At 43.0% G+C, this 22,500-nt stretch overlaps 1 protein-coding gene across 4 annotated transcripts in view; it reads left to right on the plus strand.

Moving 5' to 3' along the window:
• The first annotated feature begins 1,992 nt into the window (after positions 1-1,992).
• Positions 1,993-22,500, plus strand: part of LOC108264155 (rho GTPase-activating protein 42) — a 74,768-nt gene continuing 54,260 nt past the window's right edge. For 2 of the 4 annotated variants that reach the window (XM_053677760.1, XM_053677761.1), the window contains exons 1-3: positions 1,994-2,432; positions 12,687-12,782; positions 19,683-19,744. In XM_053677760.1, coding sequence (XP_053533735.1) covers positions 2,279-2,432; positions 12,687-12,782; positions 19,683-19,744 — 312 coding nt within the window. In that variant the 5' untranslated portion in view covers positions 1,994-2,278. Of the gene's footprint in view, positions 2,433-12,686; positions 12,783-19,682; positions 19,745-22,500 lie in introns of all 4 variants that reach the window. The other 2 variants (XR_008393829.1, XM_053677762.1) reach the window with 2 other exon arrangements.

The raw sequence follows: 22,500 nt of genomic DNA on the forward strand, positions 1-22,500 counted from the left end.
ACTACAGGAGTAGTTCCCTTTCAGAGGGAACTCAATATTGCGTGAGCTCCACGCTGTGGGAAGCGCCCTCACGCGTGTGTCCTCACACGTGACCGGTATCTGAAGTGTGTGTAACATCATGTATTTATAGGCCTGCCATGATCAGGTGACGTGGCAATTAAGCGCGTCATGTGATATATAAATGGCACCTGTGACCCACGCCGTCAGACAGATTATCTTCAGCCAGACTGCATGTCTGGTTTTTTTGTAAAGCTTGAAAAAAACTTCATGTCCTCTGTATCTTTAAAAAAGAAAGAAAGAAAAGTCTCTATTTTTCTGTCCCTTTAAAAAAAGAGAGAGAAGCTATGCGTGAGAGAGGATTCAGGAAGTGTGCCACGCCTTGCTCCTGTTTCATCACGGAGACGGACAGACACACTTTCTGTCTACGTCTGCTGCTAGTAGCATCTTATTAGCTAACTTGAACATGGTTCTGAGAGATAATATCCCTGCTGGACAGCACTCCTCAGGAGATTCTCGTCCACAGGGATCTACTGTCTCAAGCTGGAGGACTGATTTATCACCTTCGGCCAGAACTGTGGAGACTGTGGGTCTGGCCCCTGAGGGGCACCAGCTCATAGATTCTGGTCTCGCAACTGAGGTTGTAGAGACCATGTAGAACGCTGGGGCATCATCCACGAGGAAATTGTATGCACTCAAGTGTTCGACTTTTTGTCTCGTGGTGTGAGGAACGTCAGCTAGACCCAGTGAACTGCACCACAGCTTCAGTCCTGGAGTTCTTACAAGGACGTTTCTCAGCAGGGTTGGATCCTTTACAGTCAGGGTCTATGTGGCTGCCATTTTGGCCAGCCACGCCCCTACTGATGGAGCCTTTGTGGGGAAACATCCTCTAACATCGAGGTTTATGCGTGGTGTCAGGCAGCTGAGGCCCATCTGCAGACCACACATACCTTCCTGGGACCTTCTGTGCCCCATTTGAGCCCTTAGAGTCAGCCTCAGAGAAGCTTCTTCACATGTAGGAAATCTTCTCACTACTTAAAGGAGCTGTGTGTTATTTTTGCTCCTGCTGTGAGCTAAATTCACACAACCAACCAAACCGTTCCCTCCTGACGGGGGAAAATAGACTTCTCTGGCTTTAAGGAAAATATTTACTGCAGGTGATAAATACGCAAAGTCTGAAATAAAGAAACTAGTGAGAGTTTTTCTGAGCTTCAGTTTCACATTAAATAACAATACTGCACTAAATAATAATAATAATAATAATAATAATAATAATAATAATAACTCCGGTTTCCTCCCCCAGTCCAAACACACGCATGGTAGGCTGATTGGCGTGTCTAAAGTGTTCGTAGTGTATGAATGTGTGTGTGAGTGTGTATGTGATTGTGCCCTGTGATGGACTGGCACCCTGTCCAGGGTGTACCCCGCCTCGTGCCCCATGCTCCCTGGGATAGACTCCAGGTTCCCCGAGACCCTGAGAAGGAGTAAGCGGTAGAAGATGGATGGATGGATGGATGGATGGATGGATGGATAATAATAATAATAATAATAATAATAATAATAATATTGTTACTTTTTGGCTCCCCATAGCTCCGCCCATGCTTTCTGTTTCTTCCTCCTCGATATTATTTAGTTTAATTTTGATAACAGGGAGTTTAGAACACTGACACAGGCTCAGACTTTTAAACGTGTGTGTGTTTATTTATAGATCATCAACTCACTAGAGACCAGAACTCCTATAACACACAGTTATAAAAATAAATCTCTCATATTTAAATATTTCATAACACATGCCTCCACTAAACTCACGAGCATGAAGAACAGCTTTTCTGTCTGTGTGTGTGTGTGTGTGTGTGTGTGTGTCGGTTTTCCTGATCCTCAGTGGACAGAATTTAACATGCATGACGCGAGTGTGTTTGCGGTCGTGTTAATTAAAACCCTGGCGCACACGCACACACACACGCGCGCACACACACACGCACACGCACACACTCACACACACTGGAGTTTGTAAAGCAGCCAGCAGGAGTCTCAGTGTCTCAGGATAACGGAGCAGTTTGCGGAGAAAAGTTTAACTTCAGGCCGGAAGTGGAGCAGAACAGAGAGAAAGGCGGAGAGGAGAGAGAAAAGTGTGAGAGCGCTGTGAGAGGGAGACAGGGAGACAGACAGACAGACAGACAGACAGACAGACAGACAGGAAGAGGAAGAGGAGGATGGAGAATATGGTTATGAGGCGGATTTAGCGGTGTCAGTAGAGTAAGGCGGTTAGAGGAGAAGGAAGATGGGATTACCGACTCTGGAGTTCAGTGACTCGGTTCTGGACAGTCCCGCCTTCAGAGACACACTGAAGAACCACGAAGTGGAGCTGGAGAACACCAACAAGTTCATCAAGGAGCTCATCAAGGACGGGAACGCACTTATAGGCGCTCTGAAAAGTAAGCAACTGCACATTACACACTATACACAACACTATATACTGCACATTAACACTATACACTGCACACTAACACTATACACAACACTATATACTGCACACTAACACTATACACACTACACACTATACACAACACTATATACAACACTATATACTGCACACTAACACTATACACAACACTATATACTGCACACTAACACTATACACAACACTATATACTGCACACTAACACTATACACAACACTATATACTGCACACTAACACTATACACAACACTATATACTGCACACTAACACTATACACAACACTATATACTGCACACTAACACTATACACACTACACACTATACACTAACACTATACACACTACACACTATACACAACACTATATATTGCACACTAACACTATACACAACACTATATACTGCACACTAACACTATACACAACACTATATACTGCACACTAACACTATACACAACACTATATACTGCACACTAACACTATACACAACACTATATACTGCACACTAACACTATACACAACACTATATACTGCACACTAACACTATACACACTACACACTATACACTAACACTATACACACTATACACAACACTATATACTGCACACTAACACTATACACAACACTATATACTGCACACTAACACTATACACAACACTATATACTGCACACTAACACTATACACACTACACACTATACACTAACACTATACACACTATACACAACACTATATACTGCACACTAACACTATACACAACACTATACACAACACTATATACTGCACACTAACACTATACACACTATACACTAACACTATATACTGCACACTAACACTATACACAACACTATATACTGCACACTAACACTATACACAACACTATACACAACACTATATACTGCACACTAACACTATACACACTATACACTAACACTATATACTGCACACTAACACTATACACAACACTATATACTGCACACTAACACTATACACAACACACACTAACACTATACACAACACTATATACTGCACACTAACACTATACACAACACTATATACTGCACACTAACACTATACACACTACACACTAACACTACACACTACACACTATACACTAACAATAACACTATACACAACACTATATACTGCACACTAACACTATACACACTACACACTATACACTAACACTATACACAACACTATATACTGCACACTAACACTATACACACTGCACACTATACACTAATACTAACACTATACACTAACACTATACACAACACTATATACTACACACTAACACTATACACTAACACTATACACAACACTATATACTGCACACTAACACTATACACTAACACTATACATGGCACACTAACACTATATACTATACACCAACACTATACACTAACACTATACACAACACTATACACGGCACACTAACACTATACACAACACTATATACTGCACACTAACACTATACACTAACACTATACACACTACACACTAACACTATACACTAACACTATACACGGCACACTAACACTATACACACTACACACTAACACTATACACAACACTATACACACTACACACTAACACTATACACAACACTATATACTGCACAGTAACACTATACACTAACACTATACACAACATTATATACTCCACACTAACATTATACACACTACACACTATACACTAACACTATACACAACACTATATACTGCACCCTACACACTATACACTAACACTATACACACTACACACTATACACAACACTATATACTGCACACTAACACTATACACTAACACTATACACATCACTACATACTGCACACCAACAGTATACACAACACTATATACTGCACTATACACTAACACTATACACAACACACTATACACAATACTATACACTAACATTATACATATCACCACATACTATACACTAACACTGCACACCAACACTATACACAACACTGCACACTAACACTGTACACTATATGGATAAAAGCATCTGCTAAAGGAATAAATGTAAATGTACACACTCTGCACATCGAGTGAATGTTGTAGGGGTTACAGCACTTTTATATGTTTTCTGTGTTCTGTGTTCCTCAGAGATTAGAACCCCTTTAGGCAGGTACAGTAAGGAGATTTAAATATCCAAAGAACCCTAGAGGAACCATTTTCCTAACATGATATATAGACACAGTGTAGTTTTTCAGTGCTGTTTGTGGGCACTATAATTTTATCAGAAAGTAAAACCATTTTAGGAGGCCAAGAACCCTTAAAGAACCCTTGAAGAACTCCTGAACATCTCAAAGTTTATAGATATTAAGAAGAAAATAATCAGCAATAATTTGTTTGTCCCAAACAGTTACCCAGTTGATACACACACTCACAGCAGTGTAACTGATTAGGTGTGGTTGTGTGTGGTTGTGTGTGGTTGTGTGGATAGTTGTGTGGATAGTTGTGTGGATAGTTGTGTGGATAGTTGTGTGGATAGTTGTGTGGATAGTTGTGTGGATAATTGTGTGGATAGTTGTGGTTATCTGTGGTTAGTTGTGTGGTCAGTTGTGCTTCGCTCAGGTTCTGTCTGTGTGATTATAATGATATGAAGCTCATTCAAAGTTCTCTCGCATGTTCAGGTTCATCTGATCAAATGTTCCTCCTCATGAAAGTGTTTATTACTGATCAGACCTGCGTTAGTATTGGACATGAGTATCAGATCTCGGAGTTTATAGACAGATGAGCAGGTTATTGGACAACTCTGAGTTCTCTTCTCTTCTCTTCTCTTCTCTTCTCTTTCTTGTGAGTCAGTGATTCTCTTCGTGCTTTAGCCACAGGAAATGGACAATAAACAAGGTTGTGTAACCATATCTGGCCCATACTCTGATAGTGTGTGTTGTTTACATGCTTATTGCGATGTTGTGATTGAGCAGCACTGTCACTGCGGAGTCTCACATTTCTGTCACCAGTTTATCCTTTTGCAAACTCATCGGTTATTCTGAGCTGAGATTACATTTTATTAATGTATTTATTTATTTATCAGACACTGAAATCAGAGAGGAGTAACAGATCAGACGTGATTAGTTATATAAAATGAAAACTGAGCAGCCGAGGGGTTTAATCTAAGAGAATCTAGCGGCGATTCTCTCAGTCCCGGGAATTAACCTGCTTCTGTTCTCACTGAAGCCTCAGAGTCAGGAACTAAAGCCAACTCTAATGAGAAGGAGAACCCGCATGTTTTAACGGAGTTGGGGCGGGGGTGATTCGTTTGTCCAGAGGACACATCAGACACAGAGTCCAATGTGTGATTAGAGCGAGTGTGTCCATCCTGCTTCTTCGACCCCTGCAAAGAAAAGTGCCTCATAAATTACATACCAGCAACGAGCACCTACACACACCATGCTGAAATTAGGGGGCCGTGTGTGTGTGTGTGTGTGTGTGTGTGTGTGTGTGTATGTTAAAACAGCAGAGAGGAACTGAAATACAGAAACAGAAAAGCCCTTGGTATAGATGTGACCTTTTAGAAAAGTGTTCTGTGAGCACACTACACCGAGTTACACAACATTACACAATATAACAAAACGCTCTCACTGAAAGACCGAACATTTCCTACTGTGTGTGTGTGTGTGTGTGTGTGTGTGTGTGTGTGTGTGTGTGTGTGTGTGTGTGTGTGTGTGTGTGTGTGTGTGTGTGTGTGTGTGTGTGTGTGTGTGTGTGTGTTCCAAACCTGAAGTACACCTCAGGGTTCAGTCTCTCTCACACACACACAGTGTTTACTCGGTTTCCCTCGGTCTGGCGATCACACTCAGGTCCGAGAGCGGCCGGGTTTTCCCGTGTGAATACATTAGTGTGTTATGCTCTCGCGTCCTGCCCCTTGATAGCACACGTTACAACACTAATACACACAACGTCTCTCTGCATTAGGTGTGTTACAACATCCAGAATGTTCTGACAGGTTCAGCCAGTGGGAGAGGGATGATATGAAAAACGGAGAGATGAGTGGGAAATTGGTGTAAAGGAAGAAAAGGGTGATCACTGGTGTGTGTGTGTGTGTGTGTGTGTGTGTGTATGCTGTGGCATGTGTGTGTTATTACTGCAGGCGAGACGGGACATGTCCCATTACTCCGTCTCTACTCACTGAGAACACGAGGACTCCTCATCTTTGTCACATCCTGTTGCACTGTGTGCGTAATGAATATTAATGAGTTTATAATGAATATTAATGAGTGTGTGATGTTATAGTGTGACAGACAGAGTAAATATGAGCAGTAGCTACACTGCAGGTATCCCAGATCCCCCTTTGATCTCGGTTCCCATGTGTTAGTGTTTCAGCGACGCTGACACTCGACCTCGCCTAAAAACGCGTACGCTGTAAGTCCACAATCGCACGGCGTATCGTCCTCTAGTGGACAGGGTGAGTGTGTTCAGGGCAGTGGTGTATCTCCAACACTGTCGGATGTTGTGTAAAGCAACACGCCATCACGGACTTAACAGGAAATACATCAGCTTACGGAAATACGGCTCTCTTGGTGTTCCAAGGCGACGTTAAGTCCAAGCCTAGTGGTTTCCGTATCTTGTTTCTGTCTACTTCCTGGTTCTGACTTTTCTGCCCGTGGTGTGGTGCTGATTATTACTGAACATTATAGAAAACACAGGAATGACATGGATGTGAAACGCTCTATTTTACAGTTCTTCAGCGAGCCTGAGCTCCACGTACGCTTTCATCATCCTGAACCCACGTGAGGCTGAGTCCAGCTTCGTGTTCAGTGTAGAAGCTCACTACTGTACGCAGGGTATAACCGAATGATGGTGTACAGCAGGGGTGTCCGATCTTATCCGGAAATGTCAGTGTGGTGCAGGTTTTCATTCCAAACAAGCAGAAGCCACACCTGAGTGTATTGAAAGTCAAGATGAACTGATGAAACCGGTGGAATCAGGTGTGTCTCCTGCTCGGTTGGAATGAAGACCTGCACCCACTCCGGTTCTTTCCGGATAAGACTGGACGTCCCTGGTGTAGACTCTACAGAGTGCACTATATTGTACACTCCACACCAGTTGTTTTGGGGTTTAGTGGATGTTCTAGTGCTCATGAAAGGCTTTTGGAAAATAAATCAGTCCTCATTTCCCCCCTCGAGCTGGATCCTTCACTCAGGTGTGGATGTGTAATGCATTATTGATAAATCTGACTCACCGTTACTGAGCACGCTGACAAACCCGGAGCTGTTTATCGAGTGAAAGTGCTCAGCGTCGAGCCGGACGAGGGCCTAAGAGCAGATTTTGCAGCCTGTGATACAGCCAGCGGAGGATCAGTCGACTCGCAGCTCACACGGCAGGAGGTGGATATTGATCCCGATTTGGGTTTGATATCCACCTTCAGGGGCAGGAAAGATTTTTCTTCTCTTTTCTCTGTGTGATGGAAAAAAGTAAAAGGAAGATCTGGAGAATCTGAATCAGTTTTATCGACTAAAGGCTTCTGAGGAGTAATATTTTCTGTAACAGATATTTTAGCGTGTAGATGATATCCGTGAGTTAGCGTAACCTGTTCGTATGTAATATGATATGTACAGAATGCGTAGTGTTGAACAGCACAGTAAATATTGTCTTTATAATAGTAATATTTATTTATATACTTTTATAATGATTTTAAAATCTCCAAATTATTTACAAAAAACAAAAAGATGGTACATTAATGATCTATAATCACTAATGAGTTTATCGTACATCTGTAAAAATAATTCAGATTGCGCTTGGCAAGAATACTTAAACAAGTAGCATGCTAATCTGGATTTAAAAACACGTCTAAAGTTAAAAAGCGTTCCTGTCCTCCTCTCTGGAGCACGGGCGCGAGATCCCTAACGTTACTGCCTAAAACTTAATGACTAACATCAGAATTTCTGTTTGATCAGAGTTTAGAAGGACGTTTCTGTTCAGGTGTTGAGTCAGTACTACTGAATCTGACTGAAGTGATGATTGTGTCAGCAGTGCAGAAGTGGAACACGGTGTTAAGTTTGGATCTAAAGGAGAATAAGTGTCTCAGTGGTTAAAGGCTCTGCGTGACTGATCAGAAGGTCAGGAGTTCAAATCCCAGCACTGCCAAGTCACTGTTGGGCCCCTGAGCGAGGCCCTTAACCCTCTCTGCTCAGGTGTAAAAATGAGATGAATGGAAGTCGCTCTGGATAACACCGTCTGCCAAAAACAGAACATTGTGACGCCATATTGTCATTTTTTACACCATGAAGATTCTCCATTGATGCAAAAAACTGATAATGGTCTGTCATGTAGGATGTAATCCGTGTGTGTGTGTGTGTGTGTGTGTGTGTGTGTGTGTGTGTGTTAGGGATGTCACAAGAACCGATACTTCGGTACCAACATTCTTAAAACGTGACGGTACTTACTTTCCGGCAGTAGCGTAGGTGCCGTAGTTGCAATTCATCCGGAACTGAAGGGGGCAGCAGATACGCGTAAGTGTTTTAGTCGGTCCACAAGTGGTGAAGATGAAGAACGCTTACAAGCACACGGGAAAAACTACAGAAATGGCGACAATTTTAGCTCCGCCCTGACTGGTTGAGAGGAAAGGTAAGCGGTTTCCGGAGTGTAACCGATGCTATCGTTCATTTCAAACACAGCGAGGAAACACCTGGAATTTGGAGAAGCACCTGAAAGACGGGGCTGTATTATATTGGTTTGAGACAGCAGCATTGTGGCGTGAAACCAGCTAACGCTACGCTCCATGTCATGTTAGCGATAGACAGTTATTTGTTAACGACGCTAACGCACTGCAGTGTGATGAACTACCTCCTAATGTTCCGCCATCATCGCCATTCAGCCCGGGTCCTGTCAGATACATGTAGTAATGTCACTAATAAGTAACTAAAATATCCTTCTCTCTCTTTTTGCCAGTATTAGGTAGAGGATGAAGTCTGCCAGGAGTTTTTATTTTTATGTTTTTATACCACACCGTGGTATCGACTTTGATATGGAGTATCCTGTACTTTTGGTGGTATCGATACCGACTACTAGAGTTTTGGTATCGTGACATCCCTAGTGTGTACTGTATGTATAATATAAAGATCGGTTAAAGATCTTGTTTAAAGGAAACATTTCACACACACACACACACACACACACACAAACACACACACACACACACACACACAGTGTTTAATGTGTTTGAACAGAACCCCGGTGTGTTCTCCCCTCGGTGTAGTCCTTCAGGCCGGTGAGAACACTGCAGTCACGCTTGAGAGAGCAGCTGAGCTCTTCCTACTGAACTGGAGTGAGAAAGTGTTGGAGTTCAATGCAGGAAGCGAATAAAACATGCTGCGTGTTTAAGGTTTCAGTGTTTTTGTAGTGTTTTGTGACCTGTTAAACTGAGACGAGTACAGAGCTGTAGCCGCAGGAACACCACATGCTCTGGGGATTTGGGCGTGCAGGAAGAGAAAATAAACACAGGATGTGACACAAAGGTTTGAATTTAATTGAAAGGTTGTTTATATAATCATCAAATCATTTATTTATCAGCGACTGTGTGATCTCCCCGCTCGCGCATACTCTTAGCGAAGGACTTCTTTACGAGGACGTTTTGACCCCTACACAGTCGGGTCGAGAAAACCGCACATCGTGTGGAGCAAAGGTCAAAAAAATGGAAGTATAAAGGAAAAATTAGATTAGAAGATAAATTGAAGATGAAGTGATCTTGGTGTGTTTAGACTCAGGCGTCAGGAAGTGAAGCAGGAGTGCCCTGGGGAACGCGAGCTCCTCAGTGATGGATTTTGGTGAATGTTATAAAGCACAGAAGATTCCAGTACATTTATATCGATTTCTTCTCTTTTGTAAGGAGCTCAGAGACGTGTTTCAGACTCGGCGGGTGACTGGACGTGTCACAGTCCAGCGTCTGAAGCTAAATGTCTAAAGCAGAATAAAATGCACTTCTTATTTCATAAAGTATTCATAGAGGCAGAGATGAGGATGTGGAGGTTCAGTGAGGTCTCGCTGCTCACAGAGCCGGCTTTGTTTCACTGTCAGATACGCGGAGAAGACAACGACGCATAAATCACTCGCCCGCACCGCTACGTGCTTTTAAAGGCCAGAAAGTGAATTCTCAGTCTGACTTCTTTCAGAAGTTTTTTTTTTCCTTCCAAAGGCAAGACAAGATATTACCATGGAGGAGCGTTATAAAAATGGATGACTGAAACAGCGCCGTCTTTTTCCTCGGCTGATTATTTTTTCCGGCAGTTTATTTCCTGTTTATATTCTTTCTTTACCCTACATTTAGCAACTAATTAAGGCTCATTTATGTGTAAATTAGAGTAATTTAATTGCCAGAAATAGATCCTGCTAGTAAAATGTACAAACATCCAATTACTTGTTATCAAGTTGTTTGTTGTGAAGATCAACATCGGGATTGAGATGGAAGAGAAGGAAAAGTTCACAACACTTTTTGCCAAGAAACTTTGAGGAAAACAGAATAAAACTGAGAATAATAAAATAAGAAGAATAAGAAGGTAAGAAGAATAAAACTGAGCACAAATCTGATAAACACGTGATGAAGGTGTGCAGTGGTCCTCTAACGTTAACTGGAAATGTGTGTTTCATGGTGGCAGCAGGATGAGAAGGTCAGTCCCGTCACAGATTCCAGCTCCTCATGGAGGATCTCCAAATATTCCCAAAATTTTGTGCACCCCTGACCATAACACCCATGTGCTTCTTCTCTAAACTGTATCCACAAAGTCTGAAGCACACAGTTGTGTAGAACGTCTCTGTACGCTGTGGCGTTATATACAATTCCCCTTCACTGGAACTAAGAATCCCAAACACTGTTCCAGCGCGACACACAGTGCACAAAGCTCCATGAAGACGTGTGTGAAGGTTAGAAGAAGGTAGAAGAACTCGAGTGTCCTGCACAGAGCCCTGACCTCAACCTCACTGAACACCTTTGGGATGAACTGGAACTGGAGTCTCTTTACATCATCAACATCAACATCAGCACCTGACTTCAACCTCACTAACGCTCTTGTAGCTGAATGATCACTAATCCCCACAGCCACGCCCCAAAATCCCAAAATCACACTCACAAATCCCCACAGCCACGCCCCCAAAATTACAAAATCACAGTCACTAATACCCATAGCCACGCCCCAAAATCTAGTAAAGTGCCCAAACCGCCTCAGCTGGCTCTTCTTTAATCAGTGGTTCTACTGTGAGGTTCTCCCAGTGTGTGGAGCTTCTCACTCTCGGCCCTGAGGACGAACTTCAATCTGATTTGTTATTAACACTGCTACAAAAATCTAACAATCTGGAGCCAAACTTCCCCCAAACTCTTCCCCCCAAACTCTTCCCCCCCTTCACATTTGAAGTGGTCATTTTGTCACTCAGCAGGTGGTTGTTGCTCTCAGAGAGCTGTTCAGAGAGCTGTTCAGAGAGCTGTTCAGAGAGATGTTCAGATGGATGTTCAGATGGATGTTCAGATGGATGTTCAGATGTCATGTGATGTACAGTGTCTGAGCGGGACTGATGTGGTTTGATGCTTGGTTTTGGAGTTTCTCTGCTATTGTGTTAATAGAAATGAAGTCTTCAGACCGTGACATTGTGCTCAGACTGATGGGTTACGGCTCAGGCCTCCTGAAGCGCAGAGCGTTGATAAAGTCTCACATCATTTGTTTGACTTTTACAGAACATGTAGAGAAATTTGAGCAAACCTGGTATTTGATCACACTGTACTCCTAAAACGCAGGATCTACACTGTCTCATCCCGTACTCGTGACCTCTTTCATCGGTCCTCCGTTACAAAAGAGATGTTTTTCCTCCATTGCTGATCTGTATCTCTGTCTTTCTTAAAAACATATCATGGCCCAAGAGCAGCCGTTCCATCCATAAACTCTCATCTCCTCCTCAGAGCAGGACGGCGTTCTGTGCCGTTTACATCCATAAACCTGCAGCACAGCTAACGGCTTCAACAGCAGCAACTTCCTGCTTTCAAAAATAATCACCAATAAATATTTGTAATGTTTTTCTTCTGCAGGTTTCAGATCTCAAGCATGCGTAGATCATGTGTTTATTAAAATATCGTGCGAGTGAATGAACGAGATCTAATCTAATGAATTGATTTTTATTGTTTATTTTCTCAAAAAGGGATAAGGACACATGTCTCAGACTAACCTGTGTGTGTGTGTGTGTGTGTGTGTGTGTGTGTGTGTGTGTGTGTGTGTGTGTGTGTGTGTGTGTGTGCAGATCTGTCTGAATCTGTGCTGAAGTTTGCTCAGTCGCTGAAGGAGTTTCAGTTCGAGTGCATCGGTGACGCTGAGACGGACGACGAGGTAAACATCGGTACGTAATAACTTTTCTAATCATTTTATTATTTTACCTCAGAGGAACTTTCTCAAAATCATATTAAATCATGGATCGGAGTGAGGACTCGTCCACGTCCTGGTGTCCCGTATGAACGTGCTGATGAGCTGTACCTGGTACTTCACTTTACTTTCAGATGGAGTGTGGACAGAGCAGAGCACTCGTACACTCGTACACTCACGTGTAAATGCAGCAGTCTGTTTATTTAAACATTTAGACGTGAGAGAAAATCTTCCCAAAGCTGTTCTTCTGGACTTTTATCATTTATCTGTAACTTTCACACACTGCAGCAATACAGTAAAAAGGAGTTCCGGTCCCTTTACACGTTCCTGAAGGTTTTGTGGAATCCATACGCCATCAGAGACGCACAACTACCACAAACTCTTCCCTCTGAAAAAGTAGCTCCGCCTCTGAAAGGAGCGATTCCACACGTTTACAGCTCCATTTATACACAAACACCTTCAACTGAACACTTCATGAAGGAGTTCAGCAGCTGCTCTTACACCTCCATTCTCACGGAGTCTGGACTAAACACACACACACACACACACACACACACACACACACACACACACACACACACACACACACACACACACACACAGTGCAGAGATTAGGCTGAAATAATGATGTAGTAGAACTATGTTCCTTTAGTTCTCTCAGTGACCTGCATGAGCAATGGATGGTTATTGATTTGGTTGTGTGTGACCTCGACACGTCTTCATCCTGGTACAGATCAGAGGCTCTAATGGTGATCAGTGAGGGAGATTTATGGAGGTTCAGTGACCTGCTCACTGAATCAGTCCCACTGCTTCCTGCTGTCGTTTTCACTCTTAAATAGCTCACGCTTTAGTTATTTAAAAGGTCGCGTTAGCTGAATGTGAAGGTATGTAGTTAGTAGTTGTGTATGAGGTTAGTACTACAGGCGGTGGAACATCTAGTCATTATATACGTCCAGTAACACCAGCTTTACGTCTGTATCCAGTAGCACGGGTGATTTTTCTGCATTGATCTCTGAAGGTCCTGAATGTTAAAGTGCAGAACATCCAGCATGTGAATTGAGGAATTTATCTTAGACTTCAGCAAGAGGCTGGAGTATTTTATTCTGTGGGTTTTTCTTCTGTTTATTGTCGGTTAGCATTGCTAGGTGATTCGCATTAACAAACCTGGTGAAGTCGAAAGAGATCTAAAGTCTTAAGCTAAATGATAGCTAAATTGTTAACTGAAGTTACATTGAGAGTTCTTTTCATTGCCTCATCTTGGCCACGCCCATTTCAGATATATATTGTGACCGCGGTTAACGTCATGACAATGGTGAAGATAAACATCGAGGTGCGGTCTGTGTAGGTCTGGTGCACTGTGATTGGTTAATCTCTCTCTCTCTCTCTCTCTCTCTCTCTCTCTCTCTCACTCACTGTTTACTGCTGCAGTGAAAAAAAAATCTATAAAAGTGGTAAACACCCGCTGTTGTAGGAATTTTACATGGATTCACAGTTACAGTTCATTCAGTTACCGTGACAACACACTCATTCTCTCACTCCTATTTATGTCTTTCATTGTTCCATTGTTTCTCGCTCTCCATCTCACTCTTTATTCTCTAGTCATCTTGTCTTTATTTTTCTGCCTTTTTGTCCTTTCTTCTTCCTTCTCTTTCTTTACTGTTGCTTTTCATCTCCTACTTCTCTTCTCTCTCTCTCTCCTCTCTCTCCGTCTCCTGTCTGTCTGTCTGTCTCTTCTGTCTGTCTGTCTGTCTCTCTCTCCTCTCTCTCTGTCTCCTGTCTGTCTGTCTGTCTCTTCTGTCTGTCTGTCTGTCTCTCTCTCCTCTCTCTCTGTCTCCTGTCTGTCTGTCTGTCTCTTCTGTCTGTCTGTCTGTCTGTCTCTCTCTCCCCTCTCTCTCTCCTGTCTGTCTCTCTCTCTCTCCTCTCTCTTTCTCCTCTCTCTCTCTCCAGTCTGTCTCTCTCTCGCTCTCTCTCTCTCTCTCTCTCTCTCTCTCTCTCTCTCTCTCTCTCTCTCTCTCCAGTCTCTCTCCCTCTCTCTCTCTCTCTCCAGTCTCTCCTGTCTGTCTCTCTCTCTCTCTCTCTCTCTCTCTCTCTCTCTCTCTCTCCAGTCTCTCTCCCTCTCTCTCTCTCTCTCTCTCTCTCTCTCTCTCTCTCTCTCTCTCTCTCTCTCTCTCTCTCTCTCTCCTGTCTCTCCTGTCTGTCTCTCTCTCTCTCTCTTCCTTCTCTATCTCTCTGTCTGAGGCACATAGGAAGCAGATTGTAATGTTCCTGAACACTCTGTGTTCGAGGGGCGTGTGTGAGGTTGGGCATAGGGGGGTAATATGGGGCATGTGTTGGGGTTATTGGGGGTAATTGCAGCTGATGACTGAGGGCAGCGTCGAGCTCGGCCGTAATTAACTCCGTCTAGTTTGGTTCCAATAAAATCCCCAGAGTTCTGCTGAACAGAAGTGACATGTGTCTGTCTGTAGCCTAGTCCACCTGTTCCGCTGTTCCACCGTTCCGCTGTTCTCCTACTGTGCTCACGATGCCCTGCGCTGAACTGGTGTCCCATCAGGGACGTATTCCCACCTCGTTCCGTGTTCCTAGTATAGTCTCTGCATCCATCATCACCCTGACCAGAATAAAATGCTAACTGAAGATGACTGAATGTTCTCCACCTGTTTATCGCTAACATGAGCTAGCTCATGTCGTTAGCCTAGCGAGCAGGTTTTGTGTTTCACCATTCATCACCACTCCTCAGTCGTCCGTGGCACTCTGCGTATCGGATGTGATGTTTTACATCTATCGAGTTTATTTCCTAACACTGAGCTCATACTTAGCCCCGCCTCCTGAGTCAGTTTTATACAGAGAGAGAGTCTGTGTTTTAAATCAGGATCAGTACGAGGAGTTATGGAGTTCAGGAGAACCATCTGAGAAGTTTTCTTGTCTAAGTTGATGGATTATAACTTTTTAAAAAAAAAAAAAAAAGAACTGAGAGTTAGAACTGCTGTCGCTGAACAGAAATGTAATCTTCTGTGATCCGTCCGCTCATCGATGAAACAGATGCGTCCTGAATGACTGAACCGGACCTCTGCGTTCCATCCTGAAGTCTGCGGGGTGAACGTGGACTCTGAAGCTCGGTGAAGCTCCATCAGGCTGTCGGAGGAGGAGACGAGGGCGAGTGACCTCTTATCGATTTCATTCCACGGCTTCCTGCCGTGACATTCACAATCCAGCGCAGTTATCGCCAAATCAATCCCACAGCCCGACTCACGGCCACCGAGTTTTTAATGTGTCTCAGAGTCGCACTCGGAGGTCACGTCTCTTTTTTCTTTCGTCTCTGCAGAAAAGTCACATTTCATCTGATGCCTTTACGCTTTAGGGTTAATGTTCCTGAAGCTGACATTTAAGACCTCATTAACAACGGCACATAATTACACAGAATATTACTGTGAATAAAATTCCACATCTCATCAGATCTCATCTTTCTTCTCCTGTTCCTCCTGGTGCTCCTGTTCCTCCTGGTGCTCCTGTTCCTCCTGGTGCTCCTGTTCCTCCTGGTGCTCAGAAGTTTGGTTGCTAGGTGATAAAATGGCTCCCCTCCCCCCTCTAGTTTATTTAATCTAGTAGAAAACAGAATTGATTGAAGCTCGGCCTCGGTCAGCGAGTCTCTTTATTAACCTTTATGCTCGAGAAACAGGAGAACATCTCTCGCATGCTGGAGAAGGAGATAGAAATCAGGAGCTCAGCGTGGTTATGCAGAGCGATTCGCAACAAGCAGCATTCAGGAAACACAAAGATATGACCAAAGAGTGGAAGAGAAAAATAAATAAATATAATAATAAATATAAAAGCTATAAATGCTGTGTTAAGGCTCTGTTGTGCAAATTATTGAGCATGAATTCATCATCTAAATTCAGATCCTAATAACGTCTCATTTGCAATCAAATAATTTAATAATTGGTTATTTCTGAATAATAAATACCTGATCACCATAAAGAATAAAGATGAGCGTACACTGTATAAACACTGAATAAACACTGAATACGTGCTCATTTACACTTTACTGAACAAAGAGCAAGACTATCATTAACCTCTGACACGTGCTCCTGAAAATAAAGTAAATAAATAAATATTTATTTATTAATAATAAATAAATAAAGTCAGCTAATTATATATTAACATCTAGAGTCTTCCAAATCTTAAAATGAGGATTTTTTTTGTACTTTTGTGTAAAATTGCACCAGGTTTCTCCTTCATTAGGCCAAACGTAGAAGTAAGGGTGTACAAACTTTTGCACTCAATCACTTACTTTATTTCTATTCCTCCTTTTTTCCCTCAGTTTACAGCCGACTGATTTTGGGTTTTCCTCATGGGGCACGCACACACGCACACACACACACACACACGCACGCACACACACACACACACACGTGCACACGTGCGCACACACACACACGTACGCGCGCACACGTGCACACACACACACGTGCGCGCACACGTGCACACACACACACGTGCACACACGTGCACACACACACACACGTGCACACACACACACGTGCACGCGCGCGCACACACGCGCGCGCGCACACACGCGCGCGCGCACACACACGTGCACACACACACACACGTGCACACACACACACACACGTGCACACACACACACGCGCACACACACGTGCACACACACACGCGCACACACACGTGCACACACACACACGCGCGCACGCACACACACACACACACACGTGCGCGCACACACACGTGCACACACACGCACACACGCGCGCGCACACACATAGTGCTGGTGTTATTGAGGCCTGGCAGTGACAGTGGGGCTGCACCGGGGCTCGAGAGTGTGTTCCTGCTAAATGAAGCATTAATGGCCTGTGTGTGTGTGTGTGTGTGTGTGTGTGTGTGTGTGTGTGTGTGTGTGTGTGTATGTGTGAGGGTGGGTGTGTGTGTGTTCAGGAGATGATGCATGGCCTGGTGATGACATTGGCTGGCTTTAGCGAGCGCGGCTATGCTAAGTGTCCAAACACAGGATGATGAAGGACGGGACAGAGGGAGGTTTTGTGTCCCTCCTCCATCTCTGTCGCTAATGAAGTGCGACGGCCGTGAGCACCTCCACATCCCGGCCATGTGCTGGGTCACGCCTCATCTTCTTCTCCATTACCATACACACACACACACACACACACACACACACACACACACACACACTGTTTAATGGCAGTTTGAGTGAGTGTGATTTACTCTGTGGATGATCAGGAACTCAGTCAGATGCAAAACACACAAACCTCGAAGTGTTCACGTCTGAAATGAAGCACAAATCCAGAGAGATGTAAAAAAAACAAACATGTAAACTCTACTGCTGATGTTCTTACTCCTCTGTTACTCCTCTCACTCCTCTGTTACTCCTCTATCACTCCTCTATTACTCCTCTATTATTCCTCTATTACTCCTCTATCACTCCTCTATTACTCCTGTTACTCCTCTATCACTCCTCTATCACTCCTCTATTATTCCTCTATTACTCCTCTATCACTCCTCTATTACTCCTGTTACTCCTCTATCACTCCTCTATCACTCCTCTATTATTCCTCTATTACTCCTCTATCACTCCTCTATTACTCCTGTTACTCCTCTATCACTCCTCTATTACTCCCGTTACTCCTCTATCACTCCTCTATTACTCCTGTTACTCCTCTATCACTCCTCTATTACTCCTGTTACTCCTCTATCACTCCTCTATTACTCCCGTTACTCCTCTATCACTCCTCTATTACTCCCGTTACTCCTCTATCACTCCTCTATTACTCCTCTATTACTCCCGTTACTCCTCTATCACTCCTCTATTACTCCTGTTACTCCTCTATCACTCCTCTATTATTCCTCTATTACTCCTCTATCACTCCTCTATTACTCCTCTATTACTCCTCTATCACTCCTCTATTACTCCTGTTACTCCTCTATCACTCCTCTATTACTCCTGTTACTCCTCTATCACTCCTCTGTTACTCCTCTATCACTCCTCTATTACTCCTGTTACTCCTCTATCACTCCTCTATTATTCCTCTATTACTCCTGTTACTCCTCTATTACTCCTGTTACTCCTCTATCACTCCTCTATTACTCCTGTTACTCCTCTATCACTCCTCTATTACTCCTGTTACTCCTCTATCACTCCTCTATTACTCCTCTATCACTCCTCTATTACTCCTGTTACTCCTCTATCACTCCTCTATTACTCCTGTTACTCCTCTATCACTCCTCTATTACTCCTCTATCACTCCTCTATTACTCCTGTTACTCCTCTATCACTCCTCTATTACTCCTGTTACTCCTCTATTACTCCGCTGTCACTCCTGCTACTCCTCTATCACTCCTCTATTACTCCTGTTACTCCTCTATTACTCCGCTGTCACTCCTGCTACTCCTCTATTACTCCTGTTACTCCTTTGTTACTCCTCTATTACTCCTGTTACTCTTCTATTACTCCTCTATCACTCCTGTTACTCTTCTATTACTCCTCTATTACTCCTGTTACTCTTCTATCACTCCTGTTACTCCTCTATCACTCCTCCCTACCTGATGTTATTATTCTGTGAACAGGAAACAGAGGTGTAATAAGCTCACGCCGTGCCATATCGATTTAACTCATTGATTCTTTCCCGTTCCTCAGTGCTCGTGTCTGTGTGTGTGTGTGTGTGTGTGTGTGTGTGTGTGTGTGTGTGTGTGTGTGTATGTATGTGTGTGAGATCATTAGTTTAAGCACCCTGAGTAATAAATCAGCATAATGTTATTCCTATTGATCAGTGCAGATGGTGTTATGGGTTTGATCTTGGTCCAGATGATGTGGATGGATTAATAAATTCATCTTCTTCTCTCGTTTCAGCTCAGTCTTTTAAAGAATTCTCACAGCTGCTGAACACCGTGGAGGAGGAGAGACACCGCCTCGTAAGTCTTCACTTTTTATAAATTAATGCTTTTCCTCACTGCACCAATAATAAACTATAAACACCCACACTTTATTTTATTTTATTTTCCTGTCTCTACGGTATGAAGGGTTTATTCTGGGCTGTGAAATAAAACGGAATTTTAGGGCCTTGAACTTAAAGTGCTGTTATTAAAAGACATTAATTATGTAATTAATCTGTAATAAAGAAAATGTTTGAAAAATGGGGAAAAAGATTTTTATTAGGTCAGTTTAATAGATAATAAATCCATAAAACAGCTGACAAATACAACTAATAATATAAAATATAAATTTGATCTGAATATTAAGCAGGACGTAGTGACCGGTCAAAACCTGTAGTGAAAATATGTCTGGGAGAAATCTGAACTTTATTAAATAATAATCATTCCCTTTTTTAAAATTAATTTATTAAATAAATGAATAAATAAATGTGGAGCTCATGACATAACGCAGCAGATTCATTAAACACTTTATCACTAAATCACTTATTATGATGAAATTATTATCAATCTGCAGCTTTCTGTGATTAGTGATGAACATTATGTATAATTATTCATTATTAATGCAGGATATCACAATATTAAATATTAATATTTAAAATACAGAAGAAGATTTTTTTTAAATCTACACTATTCATGAATATTTCATTTAGCATTAATAAAACCTTCAGGTTCTGGAGGACCAGTCCGCTTGTTCCTTGTTCAGAAACATCACCATGGTGAGATTGTACAGTCTCGTGTGCGGAGTTTAATCAGACGTCATTAATCCGACGTCGTTAATGTACAACAAACAGAGCAAAATAGTCAAAGAAAAATGACTGAATGATGGAAGGCAGGACGTAAGTGTGTGAACTCCGCACTGGCTTTTGTTTTGGGAAATCATTATTAATGATCGTAACTGTGGTGAAAAGACAGACAGACAGACAGAGTGACAGACACACACACAGACACACACACAGACAGACACACACACAGACACACACACAGACACACACACAGACACACACACAGACACACACACAGACACACACACACACAGACACACACAGACAGACACTAATTACGCTGAGTGAAACAGATGAGGGTGAAATCCAGGAAGTAATACATGAAAGGAAGAACACTAACGCCGCTGAGTGCACGGTGAGCGTTTGCAGTGAGGAACAGAAACAGCAGGAGAGAAATAACCGGACTAATCAAAGTGGTTCACAGAACAGGGGAACGCATTAGAGTAATTAACCAGTGCCATGACGAGGCCGGACCAAAACCAGCACAAAAGCACATGGAGAGCTGCGAGAGGACAAAATAAACTCGCACACGAATCAGACGTAAATATTCAATAATGTCTAATAAGTGAAATTAGTCTGTAATCATTCCTCTAAAAACCCGTCACGGCTTAATCGTGTTTATTTATCACAGCTGTTTATGGACTGTTTGTTTGTTAAAGGGATTTCAGGCTCATTCTGTATTTTATAAACTTTGATGTGTGTTGGGTTCAGACTCGTCGCTCAGAGAGGTTTTCTTGGTGATAAAGAGGAAACTGAGATAAACACTCATGTACGCTTACAGCAACTTTATCAGCTCTTACAGCTTCAACACCGCGAGAGTGAGATCAGATACACACACCGGTGTTCTGCACCTCACCCTGCTGAGAGGAACACACTGATAAACACCATCTGCCTGCGTGTGTGCGTGTGCGCGTGCATGTGTGTGTGTGTGCGTGCGTGCGTGCGTGTGTGTGTAGAAATTGTTCAGAATGACTTCAGAATAGCTAAGAAAGAAAACACACTCATATTGTGATGTCACTAAATTATAAACTGATTGGATTTGAACCAATCATGTCCGATTATGCAAATTCTTAGGAATACAAGATGACGATCTGGTTCCTGAGTCAGATGTTCCTCAGCTGTTTTTAGTCATTTATTGGATTAAAAATAAAAAAAAAAGCTTTTAACTATTTGTTCTTTTACACAGAATATTTAAATGTAAGAGGATTATAACGGCGCGTCCCCGAGTGTTTTACTCTTACAGCACGGAACAACAATGACACTTTTTATAAGTTAAAGAAGGAAATGTTATTTTTATCCATTTGTAACACTTAAACTTCTTTTTAACGGACAGAAAAACAGGGTTAGAAATAATCACTCGTCAGGACCCGAGCCTGAGCTCAGTAATAATAATACTGAGAAAAAGAGGGTTTGAACTCGCGCAGCGCTGCGGTGTGTAATCTCCTGCTGCAAATCATTAACGAGGGGAAGGTGCGGGGGAAGGTGCGGGGGAAGGTGCGGGGGAAGGTGCGGGGGAACGTGCGGGGGAACGTGCGGGGGAACGTGCGGGGGAACGTGCGGGGGAAGGTGCTGGGGAACGTGCGGGTCAACGTGCGGGGGAAGGTGCGGGGGAAGGTGCGGGGGAAGGTGCGGGGGAACGTGCAGGGGAACGTGCGGGGGAACGTGCGGGGGAACGTGCAGGGGAACGTGCGGGGGAACGTGCAGGGGAACGTGCGGGGGAACGTGAGGAGGGTTTAAGGGCAGCCCTGGAGGATATTTCTAAATTCTTTTCAGGTGCTTCTGTCTGCGTTTCCACATTCTGTTTGAATTGATTCACTTTTCCCAATTCTCTATAAAACAGTCCGTAGTTACGTAGGAACTTTTTAAAAATCTTTTTTTTAAACTTTTTTTTGTTAAAACTTTCAGTGGCCTCTCTGGGCTTTGCAGATTGTTTACCTACAAATTTCTCACCGT

Source organism: Ictalurus punctatus, chromosome 4, assembly GCF_001660625.3.
Source record: "Ictalurus punctatus breed USDA103 chromosome 4, Coco_2.0, whole genome shotgun sequence".
NCBI lineage: Eukaryota > Metazoa > Chordata > Actinopteri > Siluriformes > Ictaluridae > Ictalurus > Ictalurus punctatus.